The 24,489-nt window shown below is 42.3% G+C and overlaps 1 protein-coding gene across 1 annotated transcript; it reads right to left on the reverse strand.

Annotated features, from left to right (window-relative positions):
• Positions 1-10,344: 10,344 nt before the first annotated feature.
• SDE2 (spliceosome associated SDE2) lies at positions 10,345-23,899 on the reverse strand. The gene is made up of 7 exons (XM_075925298.1): positions 23,625-23,899; positions 21,984-22,101; positions 18,928-19,039; positions 18,176-18,345; positions 17,278-17,389; positions 15,879-16,230; positions 10,345-11,186 (listed from the first exon to the last, which is right to left on the reverse strand). Exons 1-7 carry the CDS (start codon positions 23,730-23,732, stop codon positions 10,971-10,973), a joined length of 1,188 nt encoding a protein of 395 aa, XP_075781413.1. The 5' UTR covers positions 23,733-23,899; the 3' UTR covers positions 10,345-10,970.
• Positions 23,900-24,489: the final 590 nt, after the last annotated feature.

Below are 24,489 nucleotides of genomic sequence, written 5' to 3' on the forward strand. Positions count from 1 at the left end.
ATCCTGTCCTCTTAGTTTAGGCTCAACATTCAGGTTCTCTTATAAGAAAGAGAAACAGAGGGAGGGGCGTACAAAACCAAGCATGACTGGAAATAGTTCCAGAAAAGTAACAATTTTTTTAAAAAGTGAAACAGCATTTTTTAAATGTAAATATTGTCTTGCAATGTTGAAAGTACAACAGTGGGCAACAATGAACCTGACAAGAAGAGGAAAGCAGTTTGACTGCTCTGAGTAAAATGCAGAAATCTAACAAATCTAAGTAATGCCCATAAGGAAAGTAGGGACTTATCCTGCAATTGAATCCACGCAAGCAGATCTGTATACTCTCATTGACTTCAGCAGTGCTCATTAAGAGCATAAAGAGCTATTAATATGGATCAGATTGCAGGATCTGGGCCCAGTTTTTTTAAACAACTTCCATTGCTAGTTACTAGTGTAAAAGACATTAGCATATTAAAAACTATCCCGTGAGGCCCATCGTTGACCATGCACAGTCATTTTGTATAAATTACACTTATAGGAAAGTTCAAGGATACAATGGGGCTGTGTCTACATTGGCATGTTTTTGTGCAAAAGCGCCTGCTTTTGTGCAAAAACATGTTGCCGGTCTACACTGGCGAGGAGTTCTTGCACAAGAACACTGATGTTCTAATGTGTGAAATCAGTGCTTCTTGCGCAAGAACTATGATGCTCCCGCTCAGGAAAAAGCCCTCTTGCGCAAGTACTCTTGCGCAAGAGGCCAGTGTAGACAGGCAACATGAATTTCTTGTGCAAGAAAGCCCGATGGCTAAAATGGCCATCGGAGTTTTCTTGTGCAGGAGAGCGTCTACACTGGCACGGATGCTTCTCCGCAAAAGCACATCACTTGCGCAAAAGCACATGCCAGTGTAGACGCTCTCTTGTGCAAATACTTTAATGCAAAAACTCTTGCGTTAAAAGTATTTGCGCAAAATCTTGCCAATGTAGACGTAGCCTGGAGGTAAAATTGATGCAACAGAGGAGACTCAAGCCCTGAGTACAGGAAGAAGTTATAAAATTCTTCTGCCTTTCACTAACATGTGCTGTTCTAAGCCCCAATCCTGCAAATGCTTAACATTAAACACATAGGTAGTCCCATTGAAATTCATTATTTTACTTAACATAAAGCACGTGTGTTTACAGGATCAGGACCTTGCTGGCTATCATGAGGTTTTTGTACTAGAAGTCATTATTGTTGCACCTGAGTTAAACCTAACCTTGATTGTCATAAGCAGCTTTGGATCTCTTAATCTATACATCTGACATGATGAAATGTGCCGTGCTAGCATTTTTAATGGAATTCTGTAGGGAAATGTGTTGTGTGACTTTTCCCTCATCTAAGTAGTGGAAAGGTTTTTTTTCCCTAATGTATATGACTTTATCATGGTAGATTAGATTATTTAACTTGAGTTTTTGTATTTAATTATTTCAGTATTTTGGAGGGAAAAACATTGTTTCACACCACATTAGATATGATTTTTGATTAATTAAATTGCCCTCACTGTCTTTGATCGTCAGAGCTGTTATCATTTAAGTTATGTTGCTCTATTACTTGCTTTCTCAGTAAGTCTTAACCTTATCTGTTGGTGGGACCTTATTTTCCTCTCCTCTTTATTTATTTATTGCATTTGACAGAGTCCTGCAAACAGTGTCTGACACTTAGCCTATGGGCCTGGTTTTAATTGGTAGTCTAAATAGAACGGCAAATGCCCAATCCACATCTGAACAAAGGTGGCAAATCAGTGAAGTTCCACTCAGATGCTATAAAAAAAAAAAAAAAAAAAAAAAAAAAACAGGTGGAGCTCTGGAAAAGGAGAACTCAAAAAGATAAATACAGGAAGGAAAAAACCTCAAGGGAAGTAAACGTAATCAGTATTCAGAACACTGATGGAACTGCACAATGTCATCAGATTTTTAAAGAGCCATTTAACATTATCTTTATACATTTTATATTTGCTATAAACATCTTTCCTGTAAAAAGAGCCAGATTGACAGAGATGGGCAGCATCTGTGCAAATACTACCACACCCTACACATCAAAGTGCTTCAGCTATGACCTGCAAGGGCCACCTGTAGAGAAGAGAGTGAGTGAGTGGAATGTGAAGAATCCACTCCCTATAGCCCAATCAGCGTTAAAAACAATGAGAAGTCCAGTTATGTAGCATGTTAGAGACTAACAAAAATGTAGATGGTATCATGAGCTTTGCTGGGCAAAACCCACTTCTTCAGATAAGAAGTGCGTTGTGCCCATGATAGCTCATGATTCTTTATATTTTTGTTAGTGTACTGTAAGGTGTTACAGGACTTCTCTTTTTTAAAGTTACAGACTAACATGGCTATACTTCTGAGACTTTCAATCAGCCTTTGATAGCTCTACTGAGACTCTAAAGCTGAGATGGCACTACAGCCTACACTGGAGAGCTCGCTGTCAACAGCATATAGCATTTTCACTAGATGCACTGCAGAAGCAAGCTCTGTTGGTACAGCTGCTCTGCGGCATGTATAGCTGATGCCACAGTGGTGGCCATTGGTTGTTCAAGATTTTTGTAGCATTGGCCCACTAGATAGGCTATGCATAGATGATCTGTTAATGGCTCCTATGGAAATATGGATGCGGGACCAAGACCCAGTAGCTCATTAACACCAACTAGCCAACAGATTTTTGTGATTTTTTGTTCATCAATCAGGACTGGATTTGAACTAAGATTCCATAATCCATTTCTACTCCCTGCACCATCTAGTCATATTGCAGAGGGAGAATGATCTATTCATATACAATTGTGAGGTTTTATTTTGTTCCTGAAATATTTTAAAAAGCTCATTTGTGCTGGGGCCTACCCATGATGTACTTAGCTTCTCTTCTCAAGTTTCTACATTTATTACTTCTAATTTGTATTGACTGATATCTATTTCACCCTTTTCCCATTTATTATATAAATATTTCTAATTGCTACCTTTACTTACCTTTTTATTGGGATGAGCTTTTAACCAATGTTGTCATCTTTTGGGATCAGGACTTTCTGGCTGTCTAGTACACTCTTTAAGAACTTCTAACTTTCATTAACATTTTTCTGTCTGTTTTTCTTCTCAATCAAATGTTGTTAATAATTTTCCTGAACTTTGGGGAATTAACTTTTTGGAGCAATGGGCCTGTCCTGTTTGCTAGTAAAGAATGTAATCAGATCATGACCACTGCTTCTTAGGCAAGAGCCAATTTTTAGTCTACTGATCAACTAAGATTTTTCCCTGATAATGAAGTCTTACATAGTTACATAGGATTTTTGGATTTCAAGATTTGTTTTCATTCGAAAGACTTCAAAATAAGCCCTGGGAGAATATTGAAAAAAGTTTGCTTTGAGTGAATAGTTCTGATTTTTACTTTTAAAAATTGAATTATACATAACAGAAAATAAAACTGAAGTCATTTTGAAAGGAAAAATTGAAACATTTCATTCCTGAAATTTAAAAATGTGGCGTTTTAACGATTGGAACTTTTTTCTTCCTTTTTTCCTCCTACATGGGGAAATGTTGGCCACATCAACATAATTTTACAAAGTGGTCTGATTTCAACAGAAATGCATTCTCCAACTGTGAGAATATCAAAACTTTTCCAATCAGCTCCATTTAAAAGGAGAAGTTGCAAGAAATTTCAGTTTCATGGGCTTTAGTCCTGCTCAGAATAATTTAAAACTAATTTCATACCTAGAAGCTAGAAAAGCAAGTTTTATTTACTAATAAAATTCTGCCATGAATATCTACACTTACATAATTTATTCCTAAATCATTAATTGCTATGATTATTATGTGTAAAGTACCAACCAAGTACAAGAACATAAGAGATAGTCCACATGCACAACTTGTACTGGTTTGACTAAAGTAGATTTGTAAACCAGTTAGGTTACACTTGTGTAAATCTACTTATGCCTTGTCTGCATGAACAAATGATATCTATTTAACTAAACTGGTTGTAATTACTTACACAAAGAAATTCCCTACACACAGAAGGTGTCTATGCCAATATAGTTTAAAATGCTGCAAACCCTCCAGCATGTCTGCAGTCATACCAGTATAAAGGTGATTATCCCATATGCAAGGCATCTTTAAAACAGTACAACTGTGTCCATGCTATGGTTTGTAATGGTATAACTATTGCATGGACAATGTAACAATCAGTTTAAGCCAATTTAGTCAAACTGATACAACTTTCTTACATAGCAGGATCTTTAAATTGACTTTACCACAGACTTATTACTAAAGGGAAAGCCTTTACAAGCCAATTGTAAAATACTTAGGCTTTCATTACAGGGATTTACAGCAGTGTAAGCAAATTTATTTGAAAGCAGGTTTTAGTTAAAGAAAAAAAATCAATACAAGTTTTGGGTATAGACCAGAGGAGACCTAATGTCCCAACCCTGCAATAATTTTCAGGATCGGTGCCTATATTTATACCTCTTGCTCAGCTATACGGAGGGAAAAGGTCTCATGAAAGTTGTGAAAAAAAATCTTAGGATACAGTATGAACAATAACTTAAGAGGGGTAGCCGAGTTAATCTGTAACTGGAAAAACTTAAAAACAAATATTCTAGTAGCACTTTAAAGACTAAGAAAACATGTAGATGGTATCATGAGCTTTCATGGGCACAACCCACATCAGACTATTTGTTGTTTTTTAACACTCTGCTTCACAAATTGTGCCTCGACCCTAATATCTTGGCTGTTGAAAGAGGGTTCAGAGCTTGTAATGCCATATATGCTTCCTACAGTGATTGAAAGGGTTTTTCAGTTGTAGAAAACTGTCTGGTAGGTAGGTTGAGGGAAGCATTTATCCACTGACCTAAATGTGTCTTATGCTGGGGGATAGGCCTGCATAGCTCTGCACCTCATTCATGAGAAATGTTTACAGCCCTGAGTAACGTACTATTGTCAATCTAAATTTAAAAATGCAGAGTAGACCATACCTCAGTCTCCTTACATGAGAATATCCATGAGGAAAGGTTGCTAAATCACCAGTAAAAACTAAACTAGGCTTCAGACATTACTAAACACTGGGGGATTAAGGAAATATCGAGAGGATCAACAAATTGGTCTGGTAGCACTTTATAACTTATATAAGGTGTAACTCCCCCTTATAGCATTTTTTCCCCGATGACAGTCTTCTTTGGCTGCTAGAATCTGGGTTCATGCCTCAGAAGAGTTTCAAAACACCTGAGAGCACTTCCCCTTTTCACTGAGGGATCATTTTTATATTTATGTAACATTTATGTTTAATATCTATATCATTCTGTCTTCTGAAGGCACGTAACATTCTAGTCTCGCAGCAGAGAACTTCAGTGGGTTAAAGTAAACAGGGACCAGGCCCTGTTATTTCCGAGGCAGAGAGTCCAGACACGGAGCCAATCATAAAAAACCCCATGGGTGGACAGGCCCTTCCAGGCAAAACAAAGAAGTGTTTCCCTTCTGGGGAAAATGGGAAGTCTGATCCATCCTTGCTTCTGAGCTCAACAGATTTCACCATTGATTTGAGGCCCCAAGTAAAACAAGAGAAGCTTCCTTGTCCCCACTGGCTGTTGTGTCCTGTCCCTACAGGAGATGTGATTTTCAAATTAGCTTCCCCCCAATTTGAGAATTACTAAAAGGTGCTACATGAGCATAAGTTCAAATCTGTTCTTTGACAGCAAATACCCATTTTCCTTTGTCGTCATTATCTGTTCAATATAAATAATTGCTCTTCATGGTAAAAAAGGTCCTTTCACTTTAAAGCAAATGGAATTATGCTAGTGCTAATCTGCTCAAGGGCAAATCCATTAATTTTAGATTACAGAAAACTGTATGCACAAATGGGCTTCCTATAACCCAGCAGTAGCTGAGATCATGGACTCATAGACTTTAAGGCCATTGATCAGTCAGATGTAATTAACACTAGTGAAAATGTATGCATATCCTTTCCTACCTCAGGGTGTCATGAAGCTTAATTAGTGAATGCTTGAAAAGCACTCCAAGATCCTCAGATGAAAAGCCCCCTGCAAGTGCTAAGTGTTATTATATAACACTTCACATGTTTAGATAGCATTTTTTTCCTATGCCCTCATGTGTTTTCAGAGGTATTATTATATCCATTTTACAGATGAAGCCAGAGCACAGAGAAATGCAATTACTTGCCTCTTACCACTCAAGTCAATTACAAAGTTCGAACTTCTGACTTCCAGTGCCCTGTTCTAACTCCACCAAAACTAAACCAGAGGAATATTAGCTCAGGAGAACTAATGAAAAGTATATGCCACAACTCTAGTAGTCCAGCGCTATACTGGTAGGAATAGTTTCCTTTCTATACAACAGGAGTGCAGACTATATATGTATGAACTTCAGACTATATATAGCCCACAGAGTACATCATAAGGCCTGCAGCCTGCTTAAAGCTATATGTGAAGAACCAATTCATTAGCATTTTATCATGCAAATAGGCAACACATCACATAGAAAAAACTTCAATACATGCAAAACAAACAACTTAATATATAAAACATACAGGTGACTTTAAATCTTATTAAAATACATAGAATCTGTTTGGCCCACACAAGGTTGTGCTTAGGTTTATGTGGCCCTCCCATATAATAAGGTTGGGCACCACTGCTGTACAGCATATTTACCAACAAACCACTTGTGCATCCTAATGGCCAGATTCATATTCTAGGTACACTTGGGTAAATTCAGATAGTTCCACTGAATTACTCCTGAGTTGAGTTACTCTGGATTTACAGCAGAGATCAGACACACTCTCTAGATTTTATGGTTCAGGTTATAATTTATTAACTCGATTTGAAATCTAACCATTTTTTTGTAAAAAGAAAAAAATAAGCCAGTCAAAACACCAAAACTCTTCTATAAATGAAAATGTAACTTCAGACCATATTTCACCTCTTCCAGCTGCTGTGCAATATAGCAGCCTTCCATCGTTATCAGTAAACAGTGACATCTAGTGGGAAAATGCTTCTATGACATCCTACTGTGGAGCTGGTTGTAAATCCATTAATATAGTGGCACTGGCAAAACAAGATTACTAAGTTATACAACTCCTTTTAAAAGCACATCTTCCACCAAAATAATAGTGAATGGCAGACTGAAAGTTTGTAGTCATGGTTGGTGAAGTGGAGAACAATTAGTAAAACATCAATTTCCACTGTAAATTATTCTAGGGTAGCCTTGCAAACTCCACTTGCTCTAACAGACCAGTATCAAAGATTTTTTTTCCTCAGAGCAGCAGCATAACTACAGCAAATATATGCTAACTCAGGTCAGCAGCACCCAGCTGTGAGCATCTGTGGGGGCCGAGCTCACGTGCATCCGCACTGTTGTATGCTGTAGGAACTGGTCTAGAACTTCTCACAGCATAATCCACAGTTCTGCAATAAACTGTGCTGCATTAATTGTTTCCCAACGAGTAGAACTAGTCTGCCTGGACATACAAGGAAAAGTGTGGGAAAGCACAGGAGTACTGCCAGTACTAGAGCTGTGTCAATAACTGGTTTTTCAGTTCGGAGGAAATAAAAATTATTTTGCTTGACCTGAAACTACAACTTAAGCTAGCTAAAAAGTAGAAACATTTGTATCCATTCAAATTAAACACTTCATTTAGATTGAACATTTAACTTTAATAAAAAAATAAAACTGAAGGAAATGCCATAACAGCTATTTCAAATAAAAGATTAATTATTTATTGTCAAAAAGAATGTGATCTGAAAGTGCTTTTCAAATATTAAACATAACAGCCTTAAGATAATCTATCAAATGTGGGTAGGAGTTAATAACTAAAACACAAAAGAGCTTACTTATCTTGGCTAGAACCACATACAGAAGCAGTGAAAAAGCCACCAAAAGAAACCAAGAGTTAAGTTTCAGGCTTCTGCTCTGGTAGAGAAATAATTAAACTTACTATAACAATATTACTCCTTACAAGACACAACACTGCTCATCCCATAGATTGCTTAACAGGCAATTTGGGAAAATGCAAGAAATACAATATAGGCCACATTAGCAATAGCAGTGTAAAGCCATTGGCTTATAATCATTCCAAAGCAGCTGCATGAACATTGCATAGCCCCATGGCTAACTGGGAGAGATTAAGACTCAGGAGGTGATGTTATTTCCAACTAGAAGATTCAGCTGCTGATGACACAATATGGTGAAGAGGGCAGGTGCTTGAATACTGAGACACAAGGTACTGCATATGTTTTTAACATAAATGAAGGTGAACAGGTTGCCTGAAACTTTCAATTAGTTACTGCAATTAGGGATGTTAGCTATTGAGTAAATGAAGTCATGTAACTGCATGAATTCTTTGCAGTTACATGACTATGCAGTTATCCCCAGGGATGGGGCTGGCCCCACTCCCCAGGAGCCTGCTGCCACCCTCTGCTGCTGACTCTGCAGCAGAGGGAGCCTGTCTGCAAGGGGAGCCAGTTTAAAAACCAGCTCCCCTTATGGACTGGCTGCCTGCACAAGATAGCAGCAGCCCCTGTCTGTAAAGGGTCTGAGCTCCTAGAGATGTGGAGCAGCTGCTGCCCACCGGGAGCTTTGATCCCCTGTGGACAGGGGCTGCTACCATAAAGCAGCCTCCGCCCACTGGGAGCTCGGACCCCCCCCCCCCCCATGGACAGGGTCTGCAACTGCAAAGCAACCTTTGCCCACGGAAGGCTCAGGCTTGCGGCGGAGCAGCTGCTGTCCGCAGGGAGCTCAGACCCCCCCAGGGACAGACACTGCTTCACAGCAGCCTTCCCCGCCCCACCCTTGCTGCTGCCTCTGAGGCAGCAGCGCAAGGGGGGAGAGGGGAAGGCAGCACCGTGGAGCCAGTGCTGGTGGAACCAGCTTTTAAGATGGCTCCCTCCATCACCTGCTCCTGCTTCCCCCTCTTGCTGCCTTTGTATCAGAGGCAGCAATGGGGGAGAGGGGGAGAGAGGAGAATGCAAGTAGCCAACAAGATTAAATCGATAAGCCTAGGCATATTGGTTAATCATTTAGTCGACTATTTTTCAAAAGTGTCTCTGGGATTACTCAACCAACTGTGCTTAACTTCAATATGAAGTCTAAGATGGATAAAGACAGAAAATGATGCTACTGAAAATCCAACATCAGCTTAGTACCTATCACATCAGAGCCGCAATTACATAAGAGCTGCTCTAGGTAAAGAACTCAGATGGGATTTATTCAAACAAGAGCCAAATGGTTAAATTTTTACCCTTCAAGTTTCAGCACCTAGCTTCAATACACAGCATAATGACTGCTCTCATAAGAGACACTTATTTATGACTGTCCACCCAATTTTCCCATGTTTCTGTAACAAAAAGCCCACGATTCTGCATACAATAGGGTGAGCTGGAAGCACTTTTTAATGAGATTGCCTACTGTGCTGGAGTCACCCTTATGGGAAAGCATTCATTGCATATCTAGGACATGTATCAACTGGGAAATGCCCATCATAGCAGGACCACACTATGCTATGGGGTAGGAAACTCCTCCCATGCCGAGCTTTTCAATATCAGCCTGGCAAGTATAGTTTCTAGCTTTATAGTCTGCTTGTCATTCAAGTGTATCATGTACAGGGTTTATTGCCGATATTTTACATTTACAATAAACTCTACATGTTATTTTCTATATTATTGCTTCTAGCTAATGCAACTATATTTTGGATTAAGGAAGTGGCAGCCAACACAACAGAAGAGGTTACAGCAGCCTTGGTAAGTAGTTATGCAAGAACTGCATACTTGCAGAGGACAGAAACATTCATATTCAGGCTGTAAGTGGATTTCTTGCAGGATCACCAGCAGCTTTGGTTAAAGTACACACTCTAGAAATCAAGATTACACAGTTCTGTATTAGATATCTATATGCCATCTCAGTGAGTTCATACAGCAATTCCATAGGTTGACAATCCTATGCATAAATGAACTTTCCTTTGCTTTTACTGCTTCTAAGGAGAAGCAAAATAAAAGTGGCAAAGAACATACTAAAGCTGGCAACAGGCAGAAAGACTACTCATGGGATCTATCCTGCTATCTTTTTATACAAACCTCTACTGAAGACAATGAAAGTTGTACCCACAAATTCATAGCATACAAATTCATAGCAACGTGTGGCCCTTGAATACCTACAACAGTGTTTCATCCAGCTCCCTGCAAAACATACTCTATTGTTATTAGAAAGACTTCTTATTAAGCTTCAAGCAATTGCTCCAGTTTTCCAAATAGTTGACCACCTCCTTTTGTATTACTTATATACTTTTGAAGTACGTAATCTCTTCTTCTTTTCCCCATTCAGTCTCTTCTACAGTCATATGTAAAGATTCCTTTATTAAACTGCTTTTTATATAAAAACATATTTACACTGATAAGTCATATCACATACTAAACAGCAAAGTTTTCATTGTATTAGCCTGTTACATTAACATCTGACAGCACCACACCCCAATTCACAAACAGCGTATTTATCCACAATTAAGTCACCCATGCAACAGTTTTCCATTTCCCCCCAAGTCAGACTTCAACTGTAAAGGCTGAATCATGTTTTAACTACATTCTCACTATTTGAAGGGTATATCTGTGATAACTGGAGTACAGATTAAAGCAGACTGGTAATCCTATATTAACACAATTAGTTTGATGTTTAATTTAATTGGGTACTAAGGGTACATTTCTGGAAAGTACCCTCACTTCTGAACATCAGTTTCTCTGATCCTCCTTGGACACTATACAGCAGTTTATATTTTTAGCTGCCTTTAATACTTATCACTTTCTACTTCACAACTTATGCCATGTGTTATGTTAACTGATGCTTTTATTACGACCATTAGAAATGGATATTGGTATATACAGACATCACGTGTGAGGGGCATAATAGAATGACAGAATCTGTTTTTCTGAAGTGTGCAGATATAAAAAGAGGTTAACAGCAGCATACTTTTATTTCTTTTTCCCTTTAGAAGGTTTTGCAAATAGTGCTGGATCTATCTGGTCTTTAGACAGACCTCTCACTGAGAAAAGCCTCATAGCTCTTTCCTGTAAAGTCCCTCCACATTTCAGACCCAGAACCATCAGTTCGAACTTCAGCGTCTCTAATCCTAGCTCTTCCATCTCAGCAGCAGAGTTGAATGCCAGCAGATCTATCTGTGTAGACTCCTGCAGAGAGAACATGCAATGAATTCACTGTTTTAACAGATTTACAATATGCTCTTCTTGGAGACTAAATAAGCATTAGCCAACAAGAATTCATAGTACAGAAAATATTTACTCAGGCTTATTTGGAAGTCACCCAAACACTTTCAAAGTGTGACAATATATTAAACATATATGTACAGCATGTAGGATATTTTCACAATTAAATTTGAATTCCAATAACCTAAGGGTCCATTTTGTGATCTACAGACAACTATTTTTCTAAAAAACAAGGAGTCTGGTGGCACTTTATTAAGGTATTAGGGAATAAACTTTCATGAGCTACAATTCGCTTCATCAGATGTTGAAAAAGAAAAAAGAGATACACCAAGAAGGCAGTGTGACAAGTGCTAATTAAATCAGAGTGGATGTGGCTTATCTCCAACAGTGATGAGAATGAGAGAGTATCTGATTGGGAAATGACCTATTGCCACCCCAACTCTGAAGAACTGGGTCTTGCCCACAAAGGTTCATGATACTATGATATTTTTGTTAGTCTCTAAGATGCCAAAGGACTACTCATTTTTACAGAATTCTTAAACATTTAGCAGGTCAACAGCTTTATCCTTCAGTTGCACAGGCCATCCACTGGCCAGGACATATATAGCTGCAAGACTTCATTTAAAATATATCCAAGATGAAATAATCGCCATTAGTTGCAGGGAAGGTGAATGGGACAGCCTACATTTCTGTTGCAATCACCTTGAAGCTTCAAGAACCATAGATAAAATCTTCTTATTTTAATAAAGAGTTTAGGGGAGAATAAACTCTAGGGCTACGTCTATATTGCACCTCTCTTCCACAAAAGCTTATGTAAAGGAAGCATGGATTAGCATACTGCCGCGCTTCCTTTACACAGCTCCTTTTTGCACAAAAGCCCCCTCTTGTGCAAGAGCCGTTCCTTCCTGAAAAAATGAGAAAGAACGGCTCTTGCGCAAGTGGGGGGTTTTGCACAAAAAGGAACTATCTACACAGCTACTTTTTGTGCAAAAGCCGGCCCCTAATTAATTATGCAAATGAAGTGTGGCAATATGCTAATCCGTGCTTCATTTGCATAAGCTTTTGCAGAGGAGAGGTGCAGTATAGAGGTAGCCTAGGAGTGCTTATCTTAACACCTAACATAGCTAATACTAACCATGCTTTAGATGAAACTGTTTATTTGTCAGACCAATACCCAACCATATTTACTTGAGAACAAGATCTAATTCTGTACAATATACCACACTGCCAAGTTACACATGCAAAAACAACCCTCACTGTCTCTTAGCAATGAGTGGAGCTGTTATGAGGTCTCATTGCTATGGTCACTACTTTTACAAAATGCTGGGGCACTGTTATACTTTTTGCCACCTGCAATAAGAATTTATTATCTAGTTGTGTGTTCACTCTAATTTTTCCCCACTCCTGAAAGGAATGAATTTTCTTCTGTGCACCAATATGGAGGTAATGTGCAACACATCATCTTCATATTGGTGCACATAACAAAAATAATATGGCAGGAGTGAGCCCAAGAGGTTCTGAATGTGGGAGGGGACTCCAGGCTGGGGCAGGGAGTTGGGGCTTGGGCTTACCTAGGCACTGTCCTGCTGGGAACAGGAAAGTAGGAATAAGGGATCTTCCGGAAAAGGGCTTATTTTCCACAAGATCCTGTCTAGACTGGCGCTTTTCTCCGGCAAAACCCCGAGCCGGAAAAAAGCGGCAGCCATGTTCATGCAAATGCCGCGGGGGATATTTAAATCCCCCGCGGAATTTGCAATTCCGACTGGTCTCATTAGCATCCCTTTTCCGGAAAGGGGTGCCAATGTAGACACAGCCCAGAAGTATCCTGAAATAGCTATTCCTTGTCTACTGAAGAAGCCCATCAGCGGCATATTCTGACGTCCCGGGAACCCTCAAGGGTTAAGGGGCATTTCGGAATAGTGAGTTATTTTGAAATTTGGTGCTGTGTAGACAGCACCAAATTACAAAATAAACTATTTTAAAATACAGTCAAAATAAGCTATGCAATCCGCATAGCGCAAATTGCGTAGCTTATTTCAAGCTAAGGGTGTTGTGTAGACTCAAATAGACATACGGCAACCGAAGCTCATTGCCTAAATGAGAGCCAAGTTTCAGCTAAATCAGTGTACTGCTTGGACAAGCCACCTTAGAAGTGTCTATATAAGAGAAAACCAAGAGAGATGAACTAGTCAATTGGCTTTTGTCTGCTCCAGACACCCCAAGTGACTAACTTCTAACTTTGGTCACCTTTAAGGATGAATATTAAGGACAACCTAGACTTAGGGCTCATCTTCACTTATCCCAAGATCAACGATCTGGAGATTGATCTCCCAGCGATCGATTTAGTGGGTCTAGTAAGGATCCTCTAAATTGACCACTGATGGCGCCCCTCCCAAACCCCCACAATGGTGAGACTGCAGAAATTCATCTTAAGGTATGTTGACTCCAGCTACGCTATTCTCGTAGCTGGGGAGGTCATCTTTCTGCCATAGTGTAGACCTGGTCTTACAGATGATGTGTCCAAACCTGATACAGCAACTGGAAAATCTTTCATCCGATAAAATATACTACATTTTCCTCAAGGAAGAACTTTTCACATGAAGTTCTCACTTAAGTGGCCTCACCAGCTTCCCCAGGGCTGGAGATGGTATCAGCTGAAGGTAGAGAGGTGGGGTGGATCCCAGTGGCTTAATGAATAATGCTACACTTGTGGAAGAGAAGGGAAGTCACTCGTGAGGAGTGCCTAACCTCTTCAGAAAGGAGAGAGCAGATAGCTTAAAACAGCTAGACATGGACAGTCCTAAACGGGTTAGGATTCAGATGTCTCAGAGACTAACATTCTCCCATGATCTATTACTCCAGTTACAATCTGAAGCTTTACTGCTTTGGCACCAGTGCTGAAATCACATAGGTTATGGAATAGGCATCACTGGAGGATTCTCTGGAATTAGTTTCTATTAGGAGTACAGGGCTCTTTTTAGCCCATAGCGCATTATTCTTCCTCCTTTCATTATTCTTCCTCCTGCCCCAACTAGTGGGATTTTTCAATTGAGTTAAGGTAATAGCTTCGGGGTAATATCAATGTGTGTTTAAGATAATTAAGTGTCCTCAAAACAGTAGGATAGTGATAATTTAATATCATCTAGCCAACAGATATATGGAAAACTATGATATTGAGGCAATACAGCCAGTGAAGAAGCATTCTAGTTACCATCCCCTGCAGGAACCCAGGCACACTAGTATGTTTTTATAAATACTTCTATTGAATGAATAGTAATTCAAAAGGCAAACCAAAGCTGACTATATACACTACAGATGTTAGAGGCTGGCAGACCCACTCCCAGGGTGGCTTTGCTGCGGGTTCTGAAATATAAAGCTAAACTTTATATTGCAGAGCCCATAGCATGTGTAACCACTGAGATTTTCAGCAGTTACATGGTTACCTTATTATGTGATTTTTAACATCCCTACTATACACATCCATACTCATCAGATGTTTGGAGGCAAACTCCTTCTGACAGGTAAGTGTTCTAAAAATAGTTAACTGGATTTTTATGTGTAATATATTTTGCAATCTGTTGTAGATCAATTTACAGTAGCAACAGAGATGCACGGTTCGGTTCGTGTTTTACTGTGCTTGCAGTCAGTCCTCCATTAAAAGAGCCCAGCCTACTTATATGTGAAGTAGTTTAGGGAAGAAGGAAAGCTTCTTTTCTAAACATGTTCCTTTGAAATGTAGCACACTCCAGGATGCCAAAGATCTGACTTGACAATTCATCATATTAGAATTCTTGCCCCAAGAATTCTGGTCACTCCTTGGTCCCTGTCTGACTGCAGAAGGTGACTCCTGCATACCAAGATTGTTAAAATGCGGGTATTTAATTGAGTAGTCGATAAAAATTCTATCAACTACTCGATTAGTCGCTAGACAGCCTGGCTCACAGTTCTGGCTTGTGCTAGGTGTGGGACCAAACCTCATGGCAGGCTCCTACTGCGTTTTAAATTGAAGAGTTGCAGCAGGGTTTTGTCCCGCACCTGGTGCAAGCTGCTGTCCAACTGGCAGCAGCCTCTGTGCATGGGGGTCCTAGCAGGGATTTGGGACCTCCTGCATACAGGGACTGCTGTTGCAAAGCAGCACCTCCCTCCCCGCCTCTGATAGAGGCAGGGGAAAACGGGTTACACTGTGGTGCACCAGCTCCTGCTCCCCCCTAGCTGCCTCTGATACATAGGCAGCAAGTGGGGTGGGGGTGAGGGGGAGAGACATGCAAGTAGTCAACACAACTACCCTGATAAACACAGGCTTATTGGGTAGTTGACTACTCCTTTACATCCTAACTGCAAACAGATCTTTATAGGATCTAGCATATCAAAGCTAATTTGTTTTAAAATGGTACATGCAGTGACTTGGATTGTTTTGAGTGGCTGTAAGGAGCTCCTTAGGGACCACAGAGAGCAACCTTTAGAAATAAGAATTGTCATGAGAACCATCAAGACAAGTTAATTTTTAGATCCAACAACTTTGGCTGTGGCTCTATGTCAGTTTGGTAGGTCATTCACTACAAGATGATAGAAAAAGTGGTCAAAAGATAGATGAGGGGAACAGAGGAAAAAGCAGCAACAGGACCATCTCTAGACATCCACATACAATATGCTTACCTTGCTCTGCAACTGACTTGTTTCCTGCTGAGTTGCTGGAACATTCTCTTGCTCCGCATCCTTCAGAGTTTCAGCTGCTTCATTTTGTTCATCAGCTGCTGGAGTCTCAGTCTGCCCTCCTGCAGGCACCTTCTCTGGTAGGTCTTCTGGTTGTTCCTGTGATTTCTCAGGAGCACTAGAGGTTGAAGTGCATCCAGTGGAATCTTCTGAGCTACTGGTCCACTCACTTGTGAGTTCAGTCTTTTCAACATGGCTACCAGTTGATTCCCAACTAGCGTCTGCTGTGGTAGGAGGATCTTCACTATCCCCATCATCTGAGCTCTCAGGATCCTCCAGTCCTTCCACTCCCATCCTTTCACAAAAACATTGGTTAAAATATTTAAATTAAAAAAAGAGTCACTTTCCCCTTCATTTGCCCAAAAGAGCTCATTGTACTGGCCCAGTAGAGGACTACACTGAATTATCTCCAGACCAATGTAACTGCCTCACTCCAAAGAACAGAAGTCACTATTACTGTACATAACTCCAGACACTCCTTCAGGAGCCAGATATACTTTCTAAAGCACTCTTAGTAAAGAATGAGCCAAATTCACTACTGTACTGCCACATGGCAAAACACTGACCACATGAGCATCTTGGCTATGTTTAACCATCCTACTTCATTTTAAATAGTGGCATTAAAAACTCATTTTGTTAAAAGAGCAGAACAATTTGTAATCCTCGCATTGTTTTCTCTATGAAAGATGAACAGACTGGAGTGTGGAAAGATGAAAGATCAAAAAGTCTTCAGGTTACATAAAGTAGGAAAGGTTGAGGCCAGCTTAGTTATCTAGATTAATACAGATGAGGGCAGGGCAGCAGGAGGCACCAGCATGGGTAGTCAGTAATATAGGCAAGAGAAGGAACAGCCTTCCCAAAACTGTCTACATGCCCAAACACCTAAGGCTGGGGCCATTGCCAGAGAGAGCAGGGGCCACGACCCGGCAGCACGACTTCCCTCCGGTTGCCAGGAAGGGCTGGAGCTAGATCTGTAGCATGGCAGCACCAGCCTTCCATGTGGCCAGGAAGGAACAGGTTGGGGTGCATGGGACTTGGCTCCAGGGATGGGGTCTTGGGTGGAAGGTGCAGGGCTGAAGTTTGCCTTCCCCAGCTGTCTCCCAAGGGTGCGGGGACATGAAGAAGTAAGAGGGAAAGATAAGAAGGGTTAAAGCTCCTTCAGATTAGAATTTCTCAGTTCCTGTAAAATGGCAGTAGCACTGTGCCTGGTAACAGTCAGCTGTCTGACATTTTAAAATCCTTTGAATTTTATTTTATTCACCATTAGTATAAAAATAGATTCTTTCCCCCTTGGTAATTATTTGTTACTTTTCTTATATGCAGTTCAAGCCATAACACTTACCAAAAACATTTTCTTTTCCCAAAATTAGCTCCACTCATTTCAGACTCATTTGGGCGCTTTCGACAATCACTGGTTTCTGGTGACACCACCTTACTGGAAGACGCCTGCATTCCTATAAAGCAAAGTTGCAGCTACTTGGAGTTTTAAAAGGAGAAGAGGATGCTCTAGAGTTCCAATTACTTTCCGTAAATACTTAAGTGGCATTATTTTAGTATTGGTGAAAGGGGTTGGACTAAAAGCCCTCAAGAGTGAAGTTTTCCACAAACTGATAAGTAGCGAGGACAGAAGCAGCAAAAGCTTCTCCACAGGAGCAAAGCATCAACCTTGAACTGGACAGAGCACTTCTGAGGTGAAAGGGAATACTGTGGTCTGCTGAACCTCCCAACAGGGTAACAATCAGTGGCTAAGCAAAGTAACTGCAAAGACACCTATATAATCCAGATTTTTATTAAATTTCTTAACTCTCCATAACATTTGTTAATCTATCTTTTTACTGCAAAAAAATTTTACATACAATTCTTACTGCTAAGAGCCTGTTACTATCTTCAGAGACTTCTTGATAGCACTGCTGCTAACCTAGGACTCACGTAGCATACCTGTAGATTATCTTTGTGTAAAATGATATCTATCATTCATATCTGTCACAAGATTAATGCGCAATTTCAATTAATTTTATTTAAAGGAGGAAAACCTTATTCCACCAGTCTTTATTAGAAGTCAAAATTGGTCTATTTCACCCAGATAAAATAGTGAGATGTACATCCCAATATTTAAGGTCAGTAACAAATTCTCACAGAGTTAATTCAAATGGCAATATTTTAATAAGCTATGACTGAAAACAATCCTATCTTGACTGATAATGGTTCTTTTAAGAAACGTTGTAGGTGTTCAGAAGTACCTTTAAGGACTGAATCCTCTAGCCGTTCAGCCATCTCATGACACTGTCGCTGGTAGTCTGGATTAGTGAAAAAGTGCTTTGGTTCTGCAAGTTTACGCTGCAGCCTTTCCAGACGTCTTTGTTCTTTTTCTGCTTCTCGCTCTGCTTGCTGCTTCACCCATTCAGCCATTCTGCAAAGAAAAGGTTGAGGAAATAGGAACCATTCAGTTATGTCAATCTAACAATGATTGTTGTTTTTTAGTTACTGAATACTTTCATCCAGAAATGGGGAAATAAAAAGAAAGAGGAGAGGAAATAAGTGAGTTAGACATTAAACAAACAAACATTCATCTGATAGCAACTCATGGAAATTTCACTACAGGAGGGAGGAAAGTTTATGCAAGACAGACTAATAATGGGCTCTAAAGATGAGTGAATATCACTGGTCTGCAACTCTCGGGTAGCGTGCTCTGAGGACCCTATAATTTTTCTATTGCAAGAGAACTTTTGTCTGTTCCCTGAAAAACACCTACAACAGGTGCAGACAAGCTCATCACAAACATGTTATTATATAATCACCTTTAATTTGCAACAGCTGTCTACTTTTGGTATCCATATTGTAGGCAAGGGTTTCAAAGAACTAAAAGTTCCTTTTAATATCTATAAAGTTTCATTATTCTGACTGACTGACTATAATAACCTCTTGTCTGACATCTTTTAATAATGAAATATTGTATTTTATAATGATATTTCTGATAAAATAAATGTCTCACGCTTTTTCGTGGTTAACATCTCGTAGTCTCCTTCCGCTAAGATCTCGGCATGCCTCTCGATTTGTTGTCTTTTCAATTTGAGCACCAAGAGCTCGGAGCATAGATCCAAAACCTGAAAGTTACCAGAAGTCAGTTACAAGATGCAATAGGGAGAGCTACAGGATTAAGAGCATTACAGGTTTTAAAAATAACTATTTCCCTTCCTTCCCACACCTCAATAATAAAGATTATATCAATGAGCAGGGCTCGACAAATACACTCGCCCGCGGTGAGTAGATTTTACCAGCTGGCAAGTGCAGGGGCGGACTGGCCTGGTGGGCCGTTGTGACGGGCTGGCGGAAGCCTTTGTCTCCGTGCTGCCCGTTCCCCACACTGCCCCTGCTCCTGGACCCCCTGCTCACCCTCTTTTCTGCAACCCTCTGGCTCTGTGCTCCCCTTGCACCCCGCACCTTGCTCCCCGATCCCTGCCCCCCCCCAGCTCTGTGCTGCCCGTTCCCTGCACTGCCCCTAGACCCTGATTGCTCTGCCCCTCCCGTTCCCCGTGTCCCACTTTCTGTACCTACCCCGCAGCCTGCTCCCCCCAATCCCTGCCCCCCCCAAGCTCTGTGCTGCTCGTTCCCTGCACTGCCCCTAGACCCCGATCCTTCTGACCCTCCCATTCCCCGCATCCCATTCCTTGTGCCTCCATGGCACCCTGCTCCCCCCGGCTCTGTGCCTCCTGTTCCCCGTGCCACCCCCTTACCCTCCCCCACTGTTCCCTGCACCCCTCTGGCTCTGTGCAGTCCCTGCACCCTGCTCCCTCTGTGGGTCAGGAGTGAAGGGTGCTTGTCCATAGGGAGGGGCTTGGACAGAGCAGGGAAAAAGCTGCTGTGACTCAGCAGGGAGTGAAAGCGCCTTGAAGTGAAAGTTCACTTGAAGCGCCTTTGCCTTTATGGAAAAAAAAATGAATGAAAATGCTATTTGCCATTTATAGGGCTAAAATGCCAGGACAAAAACAAACAAAAAAAAACCCCATTGCAAAATGCAAACGTGTAAAAGACAACAAAGAAAAGGGGTGGGGATCAAAAAATGTTTTGCTTGGGGCAGCAAAAAACCTAGAGCTGGCCCTGGGGGAGGGGAAGGGGCTGGGCTGGGGGGAGGAGAGGGAAAAAATATGGGGAAGGGGCTTTTGCTGAGGGGAGAGATGGGGAGGAGGTCAGGAGAAGAAGAAGAAAGGAGAAGTCACCAAAGGGCAGGAGGGGAGGTGTCAGTGGGAAGGGGGACAGGGTGATGCTGGGAGAGGAGAGGGTAAGGGCATTGGGAGCTAGAGGGGAGAGGAGGTGGTGCTGGGAGAAGGCTTGAAAGGAGGGGTGGGCATGAGGAAGGCGGGGACGGAGCAAGGCATCTGTGAGGGCCCAGGGGCATGAGGGGAATGGGGGCAGAGGGTGGTGAGTATCAGGGAAAAAGAGGGCAAAGGAGGCAGAGACAGTGAGGGAAGGGGGAAGCATCAGGAGGGTGCAGGTGCCAAGGGATTCTGTGGGTGAAGCATAAGGGCAGACACCTGCAAAGGAGGGACCAGCACCAGAGGAGAGAGGCAGGACAGATGTGTAGAGGAAGATTTTAGGAGAGGGGATGAGGAGGGGTAGCTCACATGATCAGAGTGGGGCTACTGAAGGAGTGGGCACAAGGGGGGAGAGAAGGGCTGGGGGAGGGGGATTGGTCTCAGGAAGGCTGAGGGCAGTGAGAAGGGCAAGAGTCAGGACAGCAGAGGAGGGTAAGGAGTTGGGGGGGCAGCAGGCACCAGTGGAGCTGATGGAGCAAGGGGAGGAGACATGGCAACAGAGACAAAAGGTAGAGGTTTATAAGATATTTATTAATAACTTGGGTGATATTTATTAATAACTTATTAGTAATTACTGTTCTTATTCTTATTAGGAATTTATGCCATTAAAAAAAACCAACACTTTTTGTGGGGGAGGGTGGCAAGTCCCTTTTTTGTCTGGCAAGTAGGGTTTTCCATAATTTGTCGACCCCTGTCAATAAGAGAACATACTAGAGAAAAAAATCTTGTTAGTCCCACCATTGGTGAGAAAAAGTACTGTATACAGAAAATTCAGCTTCTTGCATTCTCTCAGAATAACTGAGGCCAAAGGTGAGCTGTAGAATCAGGAAACCAACACTACAGCAGTTACTCTCATTTCACATTTTCATGATCATAAAATGCTAGAAGTAGAGATATGAAGGACTAGTTGACTATCCAATAAGCAAATGGTTATCGAATAGCTGACAGGCTAGTTGACTAGTCGCTTCTCCCCCTTACTACCTCTATCAGAAAGAGGCAGCAAGGGGTGGGAGGGAAGAAGAGGGGGTATTTCAAAGTGGCAATGCTGCATGGAGCCTGAGGCCAGACCACGAGTTCTATGCGGCGCTGCTGCTGTGAAATGCTGGGGTGTCCCCAGGCTGCATGCATGCGGCATTTCCAAATGGTGGCGCCACATGGAGCCCAGGATCAGCTGGGGACTCCCTTGCTGATCCTGGGCTCTGTGTGGTGTTTCAAGGCAGCAGCGCTGCATGGATTCTGGGGTCAGCAGGGGAGTCCCCAGTTGATCCCAGGCTTCATGCTGTGCTTTCATCTCTGAAGTGAAGCAATCACCCTACGGCTGCTGCTACACTTCAAATGCGGAGGCACTCTATCAACTATTCGATTAGTCAATTACTCACAATTTAACATCTCTAGCTAGAACTATTTTTATGATTAAGTGTATGGCTATGGAATCTTAAAATCTTTTCACTCAACTGTCAGAACAAACTATTGCATAGGTGAACAGAATTTTGCAAAGCCCCACTGGATTTTTCTGATTCACAAGTTTATTGTAGAATAAAATAAGCTAATAACCTTCATAGGTCATGGGTGAGGGTAAATCCTTCAAAATCATCTGAATGAAGAACCTAACTCCTATTAATTTTCAAAATGTAGGTTCTTACATCACTTATGAGTCTTTTGTAATAAAGGGGTAACATTTCAATGTAACAATTCCCCCGCCCCATATAGTTCAAGAGCAGCATCAGAAACTAACCTCCTTTTCCACCACAAAGTCTTGGCTCCAGACTATAAACAACTCCATCTTGTAGCAAGTCTTCAGTGTTAACCAGTCTTCCATTACATTTCACATAGAAACAGTCCTCAGGAATGCTCTAAAAACAATAATGTTCAGTTTATAAAAATTGATTTTGAGCAATCTGGGTAACTCGATTTAAGACTACAAATGAGAATGGGCTTTTACTCCCATTTTAAGAAGAAATTAAAAACAATGTAGAAGCTAAGACTCCAAACATTCATTGAATATTTATAGTCTTAAACATTATAAATACATTTTAAAATTAAGTTACGGATAATTCGATTAGAGTACCAAGTGCAAAGAATACTTCAACAGTTTATACTGAAGGTTATAGGTGCCTACAGAGTAGTTTACATTCACCTGCAAACACATTCCACTGTTAAAATGTAGGTGCTTAAATTTTGTATTAGCCAAAAAATAAAATAGGCACCACCTTTCTCCACTCAGCTAGAGCAATGAGGAAAGATAGAAGATGCCTGCAACCCCAGAAGATAAAAGTTTGTCTAGTGCAACGTCAACTCCTCCAATAATTGTAGAAAGATGAGCTCAGAGATTTCTGGTTCCCTGTGAGACAACAGTATATGAAGGGGTAATTGTGTCAAGCATGTCAGATGCAGTTGTCCAGAAAGAGTGAAACATAACAGCCATACTGGGTTAGCTCAAACGTCCATCTACCTCAATATCCTATCTTCTGACAGGTGCCAATGACAGATGCCCCAGAGGGAATGAACAAAACAGGTAATTATCAAGTGATCCACCCCCTGTTGCCCCTTCCCAGCCCTTACAAAACATCCCTCTGTCAGGGATGCCATCCCTGTCCAGCCTGGCTAATAGCCATTGATGGATCTACCCTCCAGCAATTTAGTTGGTTTTTGAACACAGTTAAAAGTCTTGGCTGTCACAACATTCTTTAGCAGAGTGTTCCACAGGTTCACTGTGCATTATGTGAAGAAAAAGTTCCTTTTGTTTGTTTTAAACCTGCAACCTATTAATTTAATCTGATGATCTCCTCTTGTGTTATGGGAAGAAAGAAATAACTTTTCCTAATTTACTTTTTTCCCCTAAATAGTCCTCTATCATATCCCATCTTAGTCCATAGGCTTCCCAAGCTGAACAGTCCCCGTCTTATTAGTCTCCCCTCATATTGCAGCCGTACCATATGCCTTTCACTGCTGCCACATGCAGATGTAAGGACACCACAGCCTTGCTGTTCCCGCTCGCACTATGGACGCAGTGCCATGGGACGAAGGGGGTGGGGCAACCACAGAAAGGGCAGGGTTTGGGGAACAGGAACAAACAGCCACCCCGCCCACCAACCGGGCTGCCCAGGCCAGACTGTGCAATTGCTCCGGCCAGGCAGCTGGGAGCGCGAGACACTTGCCCTAATGACCGCTGCTTCGAGCCGAGGGAGGGGGAGTAGCAGCATCCCGGCCCCCACCTGGAGCTCAGCGCGTACGGCAGGTCCCAGGTTCCGAGGACAATGAAACGCGGGGCCCAGAGCAACGTCACCTCCCCCCCCCTCCTCTGCGGCGCCCCCCCCCCCCGAAAGACGGGCTCACTCCCCCAGCAGAAGCGCCGCCGACGCCCTCCTGCTCCTACCTGCGCCCGGCAGCGAGCGCGCAGCCAATCCCGCACCGAGCCGCCGCCGGGGGGCAGCGGCACTAGCTGCGCTCGGGAAGCGGTCGGGTCCCGCACCAGCAGCGCCATCGCCTCCCACTCAGCCTCGGCCCAACCGACAGCGGGAGGCGCGACGCACACTGATGACGCGAGAAGCCGACCACCCGTCACGTGGCAGGAAGGGGAGCGCGGGCTCGCGGTGGGCGGGGCAGCGCTGGAGGAGGCCAATAAAGAAAGGCGGGGCTGCCGGGGGAGCTGTTGTTGTCCGCTGCTGCTGCACCGTCTTCTGGCCCGGCCAGTGCGCAGCCGCTTCTCCTCGAGACACTCGACCGGCCCCTCCCACGTGCCCTGCCCCCTCCTCCCCTTCCCCCTCCCCGGGTTCAAACAGAGAAGCCTCAGCTCCTAGCGCTCCGCGTCTCTCGCAGCTGCTTCCCCAGTGCCCGCCGCGCCTGGTGACCCAAGGGGCCGTTTGAAAACACGAGCTCAGCCCCCAATGCAAATAGCACCCCCCCCCCCGTACTGCTTTTTAAAACACGATTTCAAAGCCAATCTCATGGGCTGTGTCTAGACTGGCCAGTTTTTCTGGAAAATCAGCCGCTTTTCCAGAAAAACTTGCCAGCTGTCTACACTGGCCGCTTGAATTTCCGCAAAAGCACTGACGATCTCATGTAAGATTGTCAGTACTTTTGCGGAAATACTATGCTGCTCCCGTTCGGGAAAAAGTCCTTTTGCGCAAAACTTTTGCGCAAAAGGGCCAGTGTAGGCAGCTCAGATTTGTCTTCCGCAAAAAAGCCCCGATCGCGAAAGTGCTTTTGCGGAGAAGCGTCTGTGCCAATCTAGACGCTCT

This window comes from Pelodiscus sinensis, chromosome 3 (genome assembly GCF_049634645.1).
Source record: "Pelodiscus sinensis isolate JC-2024 chromosome 3, ASM4963464v1, whole genome shotgun sequence".
Lineage (NCBI taxonomy): Eukaryota > Metazoa > Chordata > Testudines > Trionychidae > Pelodiscus > Pelodiscus sinensis.